We start from the raw sequence: 13,866 nt of genomic DNA on the forward strand, positions 1-13,866 counted from the left end.
ATAATGTCCATTGTTAAAACCCCTAAACATATCAATAACATTGAATATACTGTATAGTCGAAAATTTGGCCACGTGAAAGATTTAATCCCCAAGCCACTGCATGTACGTTATTGATACCGCTTTCTAAACGCTGGGGAACTTCTAAACGCTAAACGACGCAGTCACTTCTTCCATCACGTACTCATATCCTCTCCTTTGTGATCTGCCCATGTATGATGAAATCTGTTCCTTTTCCAGAATAACGTCTCTTCTTCCATCCCTGGGAATAAAACCATAACAATACATCCTCCCAGTTACCTTTACCCCCTGAGCCCGGTGCGACGACATACCAGGCTCAGATGCCATGCCGGTGTAAACATATTCCCCGAACTCTTCATTATCTTTCTTCCTGTTTTTTCCACCTAGACCGGTTTCATCAGCCATTTACGTCCGATCCTCTGGGTCACGCGTCACTTAAACCATTTCCGTGTGCTGCGAATGCCCTGAATGAGGTGAACGTGCCCCGTGAGGACAGAAGGTAGGTAAATGAATGTAATTTTAGGTAATTGGGGAGGAGGGAGTTGGGATGGTGTAAGATGGTTGTATCAAGCACAGCATGAAGATCAGGAAGTGTAGTTTAGGAGAAACACAGTGAAAAAAAACCCACAAGGCTCGAACCGGAATAACCGGCTGTATTCTATAACTTAAACCTGGCTCTGGTAACAGCTCGAACAGTTCATTGATTTGATTCTTATTGACCCTTCAGCTGTGTTTTAGTATTTAGTATTAAACTACTAATATTTTTTTTATATATGCTGAGGAAGATACTGAGATGTGTTCTTAACCCTGGCGGCTGGGAGTAAACAAAACAAATGCTAATGATTGTATGTCGAGTTCCTCTGGTTAATATGGTCCTGTGGGCTTTCTAATAGTTCCTCTTGTACTTCCGCACCATGTTTTTTTTTTTTTGCAGATCAAACATGACAAGACAAACTGTGAGTTCATCCAGATAATAGCGTTCTCAAAGAAACCGACGTAACTAAAATAGCTTGAAATGGGTGCAAAATTCAGATTTTTTACAAGAACTCAAGACTGAAACCTTTAATCCCTGCCTGTATTTGTCCCTTTATTATTGTTTCAATTCAGAAAATCTCCCCCCCTCTCTCTCTCTCTCTCTCTCTCTCTCTCTCTCTCTCTCTCTCTCTCTATATATATATATATATATATATATATATATATATATATATATATATATATATATATATATTACTTATTATATATATGAAATACTTTGTGAAAGAAAATGAGGAGTTAAATGAGATGCTCTTATTCACCGGGGAGACGAAGGCTTGAGTGTGTGTCAGAAATAGAGAGCAAACCTAACAGCAGAGCTGAGACAGCTATCCCAGAGAGACTAAGCTCACTGTTTCTCTCTCTCTCTCTCTCTCTCTCTCTCTCTCTCTCTCTCTCTCTCTCTCTGTGTGTGTGTGTGTGTGTGCACATCCTACTGTCTTATCTACCTCCAGGCTTATTTTCCTCCTTCTCATTTCTCTCTTCCGACTCTCCATTCCTTGTTTTAGTTCCTTTTCCGGCTCATATTTGAATCCAGCTTTCCATTTGTATTTGTTGATATCACTAATAACAAGAAAATATCTTTTCTGGTCATTTCTTACTACAGAAGAATATAATAGAATGTTCCCGGACCTCCTGTCCTCTTCTGTTCTACCTCCCTTTTCTCTTTTCCTCACATTTCTTCCTGATGGCCATCACACTTGTGAGCCCACGACCCATCAGAGTGCATGTTTTATTTACTGCTTCTCAACGATCTAGAAAAAAAAAACCGAAAAGACAAACTATCTAAAAGGATATGGGTGATGATTCCATCACACGGCGACGGCACTGTGGGAAAATGAACGCCCGAGGTGATTTTTCTCAAAGCTGTTTTACACGTATGAGCAAAAAGAAATACATTAAATTGCTAGTCATTTTTCATTTTAGTTGTGCCTCAGCTGACAACCGGAAAAATTAAAAACACATCAAAGATGAGGTCCTTGATTGTGTGTTACAGAAAAAATGAGAAAAAAAAAAAAAAAATAATAATATATATGAAATGTGTCTGTATATCATTTTTTTTTTCTCTTTTCCTTTTTTCCCCCCCACAAACACATAACGTTGACTGTTCTCACACTGTACATGGTCTAATGACTAAACACACTAAACTTCGACTTAATTAATTACCGTCTGCATTATATGTAACCAGCCTACAGCTTTTTAATTAATAAGAACAAAACGAGTCTGCTCATGACTTACTGACGCCCTTCAGAACGGGCGAAGTGATTAAACGCCACTCGATCTCTATTGTTGGCAATGGCCAGGTTTCCCTGAGGTATAGACGAGAGCTTTATTCCGTATAAAACCTCTTTAAAATACAGATGATAGATGTTTGCTGACCTTGGTGGATGATTCCAGTCTCTGCTGTGGAGCTGTGTGTTATTATTGAATAGATGGAATAGAAGAATTTATTTTGTCACATATATATATTACATATGTCACATGTATAGCACAGTGAAATTCTTTCTTCATGTATCCCAACTTTGGAGGTTGTGGTCAGAGCACAGGGTCAGACATGATACCGTACTGGAGCAGAGAGGGTTAAGGGCCTTGCACAAGGGCCCAACAGAGGTAGCTTAGCAGGCTTGAACCCTGATCGTTTGATCAACAACCCCAGAGCCTTAATATCTTGAGCCTCCGCTGCCCCAGTATCAGAATATTGTGTATCTCATACACGTCATACAAGCTAATAGAGGTTGACTTGGATTATATATATATATAAACCTAGATTTAATGCCAAATTAGGGAATTTATAATAGAGCTTGTGTTTTCTGTACACATCTGTAGCATTTCTTATCTTGTAAAGATGTTTCACAAACATTGGATCACCGGTAGGGGCATTAATAAAAGAGGTGGTAATAGTTTGTACACCCAAAATTAACCACAGCGCCTCATACAAAGGCGTGGCAAAGAAACATTAATAAATTTCTGGGCAAATAATTTTTCAAAATTTCGCTCTTGTAAGCATTTTTTCAGATATAGTCGGTCTAGAAATTTTCTGAAACCTGCCAACCCTGGTTAACTCAAATACTATAATGAACGAGTTAGGGTCAGGCTGTATGTTGATAATTCTCAGTAGGGTTACTTTAAAAATGAAAATATCCACAGGCTGTAGAACGAGAATGAGGTGAGATTTACTCTCGACTTCATTCCGTTTCAGGTCACGTGGTGATTAATGTCATCCTGCCTCACTAAAATTTCTGGTCATGAACCACCTCTGCTTTCAATATACTTCTATTATTTTAGATATATTTTAAAAATACACAATTTTGGAAGCGCAGTGATTTACAGTGGCACCCAGAAGAGGACGAGTTTGGGTTTTGAGTCTAGTTCGCCTCAAGGCTTCCCCTTCATGTTTTCTCAGGTAGCTTTTCCTTGCCGCTGTCACCTCCGGCATCGCTCGTTAGAAATCTATATATAAATCTACATCCGGATTTTTTGTACGTCTGCTTTTTGACAGTGATTATAGCTGAAAGCACAAAACAAAGGAATTGGATCGGATAGTGCAGGTAAATAATCTAAAATCCCCCAGCACCCCCACCCTCCCCAAAATGGATAACACTTGAAAAACAGATCCTAGAGGGATACAGCGCACATCCTGTGCTCCATTATGTATGACTTTCTGTATAACAGTCAAATTGCAAAGTTTTACAGTGGAGAGGAAAAAGGACCGGACTATTAGGATGCTTATCGATTCCACAGAGGAAACTGGAGGAGAACTTTTGGTGCAGAGTGCAGAATTTATAAACGTATTTTTCTTAAGCATCTTGAATTGTGCCACTCGATCTCCATCCAAACCCTAATAAGCGCCATCCCATTTATTCCACAGACTCTTGCAGCACTTTTTTTTTTTTTTAAATTGATCCAGGGATTTTTAAACAGAGAAACAGTCTCAGGATAGACAATAGTACACGATTGTAGGATTACGGACACTAAAAATCCCAGGAAACAGGAAGAAGCCTGGACTACACTGCTACAGGATTATACTGTGTACAGATCTATTTTTCATTTATCATTCTGTGTATCAGACTAGCCAGCTAGCATAGCTGATACGGATATAAACCAGGAAGAAATATGGCTGTTCAGTGAATCACTGCAATCCTCCTACACTCCACTCTTTCACTCTTTTACTCCTGCATAATTGCCTGATTTTTTTCCCCCCTTCACCATATGAAAAGAAAATTGCTAGAAAAAAAAACGGTGCGCTCGCTGCTTGAAGTAAATTTCGAAACTTACGTTGCCTAGTCGCTAGTTGTCCTGTGACATGACGTACATTTTCCCCCCCAGCAATTATTAAGTAGCTCTCATGAACACTGCTATAAATTAAACGCTAGAGAGAATTCAGGGAAAAAATTAGCATTTGCCATGTCTGTCATTCTGAAGGTTTTTTTTTCTTCTTTCTTTCTTTCTTTTTTTTTTTTTTTTTTTAAATAAAATCCTTTATCAATTTCAGGCAGTTTATCACCTAAAGATACCCAAAGAAGCTACCCAGTTACCTAACACTAAACACTAAAATAAGGAAGAAGAGAAAAATGGCTACAAAAGAGATAAAAATGGTCACACGTTACGACTAAACGTCTCTTCATTTAAACGAATGCAAGTCAATAAACAGAAAAAAAAACCTTTTTCTCTGCAGTATTTTTATATTAGTAGTATTTCCTTCCCAGCAACCAGACTGAAGTAAAATATATTTAGAATGCAAACCCACTATGTTTTCCCGAGTGGCCTGATGTATGATAAAGCTCACCAAGGGGCCAGAGAGCAGTCGAACGGAATTGGATATCTAGGTCTATAAAAACACAGCGGGTCATGAACTTCTTCACAACCGCTACAGAAACCTTGTAGAAATTCAGGCACAGGCTAAACACATTCTGCTCGAAATTGGTTAAGAATTTTCTTAGTCCAAATGAGTCTCAGGCATCATTAGACTTGATGGGAGCGGAATGGGCCAGAAGGCTCCTGCTTCAAGCAAAGCAATCCAACAAAACGATGGGTCTTTCATATCGATTACCTGTGCGCTGTTTAAGCCTCTGTGTAATGAGAGAATAGAGAGATAGAGGAAGGATGAAGGGGTAGGTGGTGTGTGTGTGTGTGTGTGTGTGTTTGGGAGGGATGGTGGGGTGATTTAAAGGCCTATAGAAAATGGAAGATAATTGTTGCCTGAAGCGCCAAATGAATCCAAAGGGAAGTTCAAAATATAGAGGCCGAAGGCAGGTCGACCATATTTAAAACTTCTTTCCTGTTGTTTCCTGGTATTTTATTTCTTTGCTCGAGGGCTCTATCTATATATCTATATATTTGGCAGGGCTTGCCATGTTTGAAGCAAAGCCTAGAGTAGACAGTTAGTATGATTGACATTGTAGAAAATGAGATAAGTATTGCTCCACACCAGGTTTGAACAACAGCCATAATGTGTGCTTTTCTTTCTAGATGCCGTTCTTTGATTTCTCGCTGCCAGGCTTCGCTCACAGCGAAGAGAGTCCGTCTTAGAAATTTCGGCAAGGGACATTTACTACACGAGCCGTCTGCGATGGCTAAAGGATTCCTGCGGAAAAAGGAGGGGAATGTTTTTGAAGCAACCTGAACTGAGCACAAAAATGTACTCATCTTTATCAAAACCCACAAAGCAGCTCCTGGCTTTTAAATGCCACCGATCTGACATCTAGCACACTTGATCAATCACCAGTTCATGTCCGAGTTCCTCAGATCTTTTCTTAGCTCCCTGAAGCTAGTCAGAATCTCAGGAAAAGTGCAGTAACAGAAATCATTTAACACCACTACTCTCTCTCTCTCTCTCTCTCTCTCTCTCTCTCTCTCTCTCTCTCTCTCTCTGTCTCTCTCTCTCTCTCGTGCAGTCATCAAGAGTGACTGACATGAATGCCTTGATGTAGTTCAAAACCTCTTGGCAGCTTGTAAGAAGAAAGCAATGACCTGAAGGAGGGACTAGCCGAGCTTCTGAACTCAGCAATTTTCCAACGAGGTAATCCCTGTTCAGGTGACAGCCGTACGAGACGTGATGCCGACGAATGCTTCGTTTGAAATGTGTCGCTGTCAGCTGCCTGTGGTGGGGAAAACTTCAACCCACTTGATTTGTCTCAGCAGCTATTTCTGTTTTTTTTTTATTTTTTATTTTTTTAATATAGGGTTCTTGTTGCCTTGGATGACTTCAGGTGAAATCTTTACACCTGCCGCTCTCAATTTGAGCTTTTCTTTATCCCAGTGGAGTAGCTTAGCACAACGGGATCTAAATGCTAACTACATGATTTGAGGATTAAGGCAGTGCTAGACTATAACTGATGACAGGAAGTCCCTGCCATCCTTGGCAACTAACAAGAGAATTGGACAACTAAATTTCAGTGGGCCCCAAACATGGACAGCATATGGCCCAACTGGGACTTGAATTAGAGGCCCAGCAGTCTAATCGTAGCATTTACTGTTACACAGAGAACAACCAAAAGAACATTTCTTTATACCATGTAGGGCATTAAATTTGCAGTGACCTGATACAGTCACTAGCCACTTTATTAGAAATACAATAGCAAGACTGTTTCTGACATCTTTTCCTCCGTTTGCTTTCGGACCAGCCTTAATTCAACATGGCGTGGATTCCACTGGGTTTTGAAACAATCCTTTGATTCCAATCCATTCAAGTCTCTGGGGAGCCCAATGAACTGCACAAAGCTCACTGTGACATACACGACTTGTCCTTTGTGAAGTGGTGGCTTATTATGCTGGAAGTAACCGTTAATTGTAGCCATAAAGTGACATAATCGGATATGCTCTGGCATTCAAACAATATTCTACTGGAATTAAAAGTGTGCCTGATTAAGTGTGCCAGCACCAGTACCTACCACCAGACTGAATTGCTGGTGGTACCCAAGGTACAGTAGATTGGATCCATAGATTCACTCTGTTGACACCAAATTCTGACCTGACCATCTCCCTGTCACAGCAGAAATTAAGGTTCATCACTTGTCCAGTGTAGGCTAACCAGGGATTTTCAAGTACGACAATCTTTACAGTTTACAGACTGCACAAACCAACCCATATACCCATTTTGGCATAGTGGTGGCTCAACTGGTTAAGTCTCTGGGTTCTTGATCAGAGGATCGGGGTTCAAGGCCCAGCCAAGCTTCCACCGCTGGGCCCTTGAGCAAGGCCCTAAACCCTCCCTGCTCCAGGGGCTCTGTATCATAGCTACCCCTGCACTCTGACCCCAACCTCCTCAGTTGGGGTATGTGAAGAAAAGAATTCCACTGTTCTGTAATGTATATGTGGCGATAATAAAGGCTTTATGCCCCCCGTTCTATACCCCAAATACACAAACGAACCAACATACACGCCATGTTTAAAGTAACAGAGATCAGACTTTTTCTTTAGTCTGATGTTCGACGTGATTATTTATTTTTTTTATTTTATGCATTGTGCTGCAGCTACGTGATTGGCTGCATATACGTATGTGCAGGTTTACAGGTGTTCCCATACACCGAGTGGACTGTGTGTCCAGATGTATTGACATCGCAACGATTTTACTTGTTGTCATTGCAAAATAAATGTATTCACGTGTCAGTATCATCTCCTGTTAGTATCTTCTGAGGAAGCTTGCCTCGGGATATGTATGGCGTTGTGGCATTAGTGTGCCGTCGTATGCCAAGTGCAATCCTTAGCCTTGATTACATTTGGAAAAATGTAATGGCAGGAAGATCCCTATTAGTGTTGTGTTGTCTTTTTTTTGTCTGCTGGGTTTGGAAATGAAATGAATTGCATTACTTGGATTGAGATATCTGGGAAACGCAAGACCCGGGTGTTAATGGTATTGCTCACGATCTTTAAAACCATGTTCCTGGCTGTGTGTGATAAACCATCAAGCAAGGCAAGCTGGACCGCTGTCTGGATCGTTCCAATCATTCTATAAATGTGTATGTGCTTTTTTTTTATATCATTTTATATCATGAAAAAAAAAATTATGCTGATGCTCATACTTGGGGTGCTCAAAAGCTCCTGGCTACACAATTGCACTTATATACAGTATACAGTTATATAATGGAACTGATTTATAATCGCATACTCTGCTGTCATCCAGATGAGGATTAGGATGAGATTCCCTTTTGAGTCTGGTTCGTCTCAAGATTTCTTCCTCATATCGTTTCAGCGAGTTTTTCCTCACACTTCGCATCAACGTCCGTTATTAAACGCATTATACGAATGAAATAGAATTAATACGAATCTAATGATAATTAGGAAACGAAACATATAATAAACAATCCTTAAATATAATTACATTTTGCAGATGTGACACGGTAAGCGGTGTTTTTATTTTTATTTTTCCTATTCGTTCCATTCCTAATCATAAGCCTACACTTACACCCACAAATATCAAAGCGTAATGAACATGTTGTGTCGCGGCTATTAATTAATGACACAGATGGGCTCGTTTTCCGTAGAGATGAAAGAGGAGCTCAAATAAACAGAAATGAGGTGGCTGCCTGAACTTCTTATTAAAAATTATATATATATATATATATATATATATATATATATATATATATATATATATATATATATATATATATAATATTAATATATAATTAAAAAAAGGCTGGGAAGAATGTGCAGGTTTGCAATTGGTTCACAAAAAAGAACAACAACAAAAAAGACTGTATATGTTTCATCACAGCTTGGACTGAAGAGTCAGTCTGCTCCGAAATCACAAGCGTAATTTCTTTTTCTTTTGTTTGGGATTTTCTTTCAAATTCTTTTTGTTTGTGCGCTTTATAGGAGTGTGATGACTCAAAAAGAACAGAAAATGAGTAGAAACCATTTCATAACAAGAAAAAAAAACAGACAGTCTGATTTCTTTCTGATGAGCTACATGAATCTTAATGAGCTTTGTACACCACATATGCTCAAGAAGCTTTATATATATATATATATATATATATATATATATATATATATATATATATATATATATACACACACATACATGTATGTATAGAATATTTACATAGAATATTTACGTAGAATATTTCACGCAGTACATGTTTCCGTAACAAAAGTACATACAGATGTTTCATTTTCCACTCGTGAATCTTCTCCTCGTTACAGCATAATGAACTGAAAGAGAAAACCTTGTGTTGACAAACACACAAACTTCTGTCTCTTCTGGCACTGCCAAATGACTAATTAACATATAAACCGCCCGCAATATTTCACCCGCTTTAAGTGGTCTCTTTTTAGACTGTAATATCTTGAAATGTCATTTTACCTTTTATATAACAGAGGCATCTCAATTTGAACGCAATTTGCCTCGCGACAATATGGAAGAATGAATCTCTTGGTAGACAATCTCCTCTGTCATAATATGGATATTATAAGCATGAAGGCTTAGCCTCCAGAACGAGACTTTTATATTTCATCACCGCATTCCACTTGGAGGTCTAATGTTCCTTAAAATGATTTCAGCTCAAGAAAGCGGCAGCTCTTGAAATGGAGTTTCATCATCTACTGTACATCAAGGCTGTAGCGGTAACTACAATACACCTGCCACTAAAATCCGATCAAGTCGCTGGCTTTCAGAGATAGAAGATCGGATTTTAGCTCGTCCTTCCCCTGGGACTGGGAAGAACTCTACAGAAGACATAGAGTCAGAAAGCTATATCTAAGAACAGCAGGACGCGGCGGGTGATTACCTGCGAGGCGGCTTCGACGGACTATGGATCGGATCGTGAATTGATCGGTGTAATCGGATGGCAAAAGAAAGAATAGTAATGTGTAAGGTGGAGAGAGGAAAATTGCTGAGGAACGTGTAAAAGCGACTTTTCTGTGACAGGTCTGTCGGAGTAAGAACCGAGTTTAAGACTGACAGGTAATCAGGAATAATAACGGATCCACTGAACAAGCCAATCAAAATCTCTCACACTTGCCTTGCTTTTTGAGAACAATTACTATTTTAATGTGAATTATAAGTTAATTATAGAAACAACTGTCAATCATTCGGTCTTGTCTTTATGGTGAACTGACAGGCACTTTAAATTCGAAAGCATGACCGATTCAGCTCATCCTTCCAACACTTCCTCTAAACTGTCAATACGTCCTCTTAGAGATGAATAAAATACAATACAATTGCGATTTCAACATGGTCCACTGCATAAACATGACATTTCTTTGCAATAAGGCCTTAGGATATTCATCTATCATATGGAGGCAATAGCAAAGAAGGTCCTGCCTTTCTTTTACCAATAATTGCCAAAATTTTATTTGTTAATGTTCTAAAAACATTGTAAAAATGAATTTAATGTTAGTAAAGTCAACTATATGATAATGATAAGTTTATATAAATGAGCTTTGTTGATGCTCGAGCGAGTTCAGCTAGTAGCATGTGAGGATTGGGTTAGGGGCGGAGCTTCCAGGTGGCGTCGGTTAATATATTGACGAGATCAAAGCACCTGAATGTAAAAAAAAAACAGAATGTGAAGTGCAGCCTTGCGATGATCTGGCCATCAGAATGAACTCCTAGCTTCTACAAATGAATTCATTTAAAGGCATTGCAATTTTTTTTTGGGTTAGTAGAACAAAAGCTTGTACTCACTAAGAACATTCTGCAACCTGATACCGTGAGGAGATAGAGGTTGTCGAATCCGTGTGGCGTCTAAGTCTCGCTAAGCCATAATTCTGAAGTGTGAATTTGAATTTCACATTACAGGTCTAGACATCACACCTCAAGTTATTAAATTTTTTGTTTATAGCCTATTTGACTGAAGAGGCTTAATCCAAGCTTTAACTCAAACACGTAGGTCTATAAATATTGTGTACCGGTGGAAAATTAGAAAAGAAAGTGTGGCACGGCTGTAACAAACAGGCAAATATTACCGCTATATCATTAAGCTTTCAATCATTTGCATTTTCACAGGAATTAATTATGTGTTTCAGAGCCATTTGCATCCTTGGAGGGATCGTCGTTAAAATTCACGAAGCAGATGAATAAATACGATGTAAAGAATGTGGCTTTACCCTTTCCTAATTGCACCTTTAAAACGAAATCAAGTCTTTGCATCTTGATGCATCTACTAGTCATTAGTCATTAGTCACTATAGGCTCCTAACCGTGCAGAAAATTTGCATGAGATCTTCGCTGGCTTCATTTGTTTTTACTGGATTCCTTTTCGGTAATCGTACGAGGCTATATTAAGCCGCATTACATAACAGCCTCTGATTCCATTTGTCGCTCGGGCATGGGATGTGTGTAATTGATTGGCTGAGTAAGCTAAAAGAAGATCTTTAAAAAGACATTGTCAGGAGGCCAATAAAACTTCACTCTTCAGTAGCCTCTGAGAGGTTAATTACTATCAATTTTGCAATCAAAAACCACGAACATCACCAAAATCCTGCCTCGCCACAAATTGCTGGTTTGTGAGATGTCGATGAAATAATGTAATGAAAACTCAGGAACACTCACCGCAACTCTGTCCTCGTTCCTGTACTGTTTCCACACACTCCCGCTGTCGCTGTAGAGAAGTGTGTAGCCGCCGACCCAGTCGTGACTGCCATGGCGGCCCTGTGTAGCTACAGCCGTCACCTCCATGCGTGCCCTGAGGTCCAGCTGTAGCCACGGTGACCTGTCTGTCAACTGCGGGCTCCACCCACCACCTCCTGACAGGACGAAGTTGAGAGAACTTTAATGAACTTTCATGGATTTCAATTGCCATATTGTTATAATAATCACAAACAGTATATGGCCAAAAGTTTGTGGATATATGTGCTTGCTGAAAATCTCATTTCAGACTCTTTGTGTTATAATAACCTCAAATTTGTTTGGGAAGACTTTCCACTAGAATTTTGGTTATAAGGGCATTAGTGATGTCCGTTAAATGGCAGGTCTGGGGTGCATTTGGTGTTCCAACGAGGGTAAGATCAGGACACTCCAACATAACACACCGTGTCTTGGGGCTCACCATAGGGATCGCTTTACTTTGTGCACAGGAAAATTGTCATGCAGGAACAGTTTTTTTTTATAATGTTACAGCATACAAAGGCATTCTAGTCAACTGTTTGGGGAATGAACATATATTCTTGTGATGTTCTCGTGAAGTGTGTGCAAACCTTTGACCAAGTAGTGTATCAGACAAAGAAACTTGGAAGAAAAAGAAACGTTAAGTGTTAAAATTATGAACCGAATTTAGTCGAGAATTAAAGGAGGAAATCAACTGGAGCGATTCCAGTAAGGCTATGACACTGAAGAACTTCGACCAAATCAAATAAGGTTTTGTTTGGCAATGAAGGCAGTAAGTGGATGCCAAAAATATCCCTACTTCTCTAAGACACAGAGGTGAAAATCAGTTCAACCAAGGAGTAATATGTCCGAATTCCCACTATTCATTAAAAAGTAGGTGAGAGAAACTCGTATGACCTCCTGCTTTCTCTGCTATCCCATAATGCAACTGGACCCGGTGCAGAAGAGCTGTCAGAATCAAAAATGACAGAAGGCGGCATGTCGGCTCTTGTGTAAGTGTTTTAACCTTCTTGGTCTAAATTGTTCGGTTTGAATGGTATAATGGGATAACAGAAAAAAAAGGTCATGGTCAACATTAGCATGTAACACAGTAGGTATCTAATTGAATGCTGTAGGTACTGAATCAATGCAGTAGGAACTGAATCAAATAAATAAAATGCAGTAGATACTACACTGAATGGAGCATGAACTGAATCGAATGCAGAAGGAACTGAATCAAATAATAAAATGCAGTAGATGCTAAACTGAATGGAGCAGTAACTGAATCGAGTGCAGAAGGAACTGAATCAAATATCAAATGCAGAACATACTGAACTGAATGGAGCAGGAACTGAATCGAATGCAGAAGGAATTGAATCAAATAACAAATGCAGAAGATACTGAACTGAATGGAGCAGGAACTGAATCAAATGCAGTAGGAACTGAATCAAATATCAAATGCAGAAGATACTGAACTGAATCGAATGCAGAAGGAACTGAATCAAATATCAAATGCAGAACATACTGAACTGAATAGAGCAGGAAATGAATCGAATGCAGAAGGAATTGAATCAAATAACAAATGCAGAAGATACTGAACTGAATGGAGCAGAAACTGATTCAATGCAGTATGTACAATTCCAAACAAGCAATTTTGGAATGCAAGCAATGAAGGCGATTCTCCAATAAATACAAAGGCGTCTTTGAATAAAAGACTTTTAAGGCAGCAGCATCGACATCAATCGGAGATAACATAATTGATGCTTTGTCACTGTTTCTTGCAAGAAAGTTCATTCTTGCTTCCAAACAATTACAAGTACAGTAACTTGTGTTTCTACACAAACTTCTCCTCTTCTCGCCTGCTGTGCCACACTTTTCCACCGTCAATGCTTTCCACCTTCTTATTTATTTATTTATTTCTTTACTTTACTTTAAATTTTGAACAGGATGTGAACTGCTGCTAAGTTTTAGCAGGAGTGTGTTGCAAGAATGCAATAAAGTAGGAACTGTGGTAAGCAGACTGTTGTAAGCGGACTCTTAGAGGAGACTCTCAGGGATTGTGTGATTGGCCAGGCCTCCGCAGTTCATCCTAGAATAGCACAACGTCATCAAGGGACGGTTGGGACAGGCATTCCTGTTTGAGGAGCTTACTCATAATAAATGAGGGACAGATGGTTAAAAAAGTAACACTGTGCGCTTACCACGAACATACGGGAGAATCCACCCCCACTTCCTGTTTGAGTTTTATTCTAATCTGCCACGGATATCAGTGAACAAATAAACTG

The 13,866-nt window shown here is 39.3% G+C and overlaps 1 protein-coding gene across 2 annotated transcripts in view; it reads right to left on the reverse strand.

Moving 5' to 3' along the window:
* The window catches only part of cntnap5a (contactin associated protein family member 5a), a 115,231-nt gene that overhangs the window by 59,281 nt on the left and 42,084 nt on the right, over positions 1 to 13,866 (reverse strand). For both annotated transcript variants that reach the window (XM_027152383.2, XM_027152382.2), the window contains exon 3: positions 11,549 to 11,742. In XM_027152383.2, coding sequence (XP_027008184.1) covers positions 11,549 to 11,742 — 194 coding nt within the window. The remainder of the gene's footprint in view (positions 1 to 11,548; positions 11,743 to 13,866) is intronic.

Source organism: Tachysurus fulvidraco, chromosome 6, assembly GCF_022655615.1.
Source record: "Tachysurus fulvidraco isolate hzauxx_2018 chromosome 6, HZAU_PFXX_2.0, whole genome shotgun sequence".
Lineage (NCBI taxonomy): Eukaryota > Metazoa > Chordata > Actinopteri > Siluriformes > Bagridae > Tachysurus > Tachysurus fulvidraco.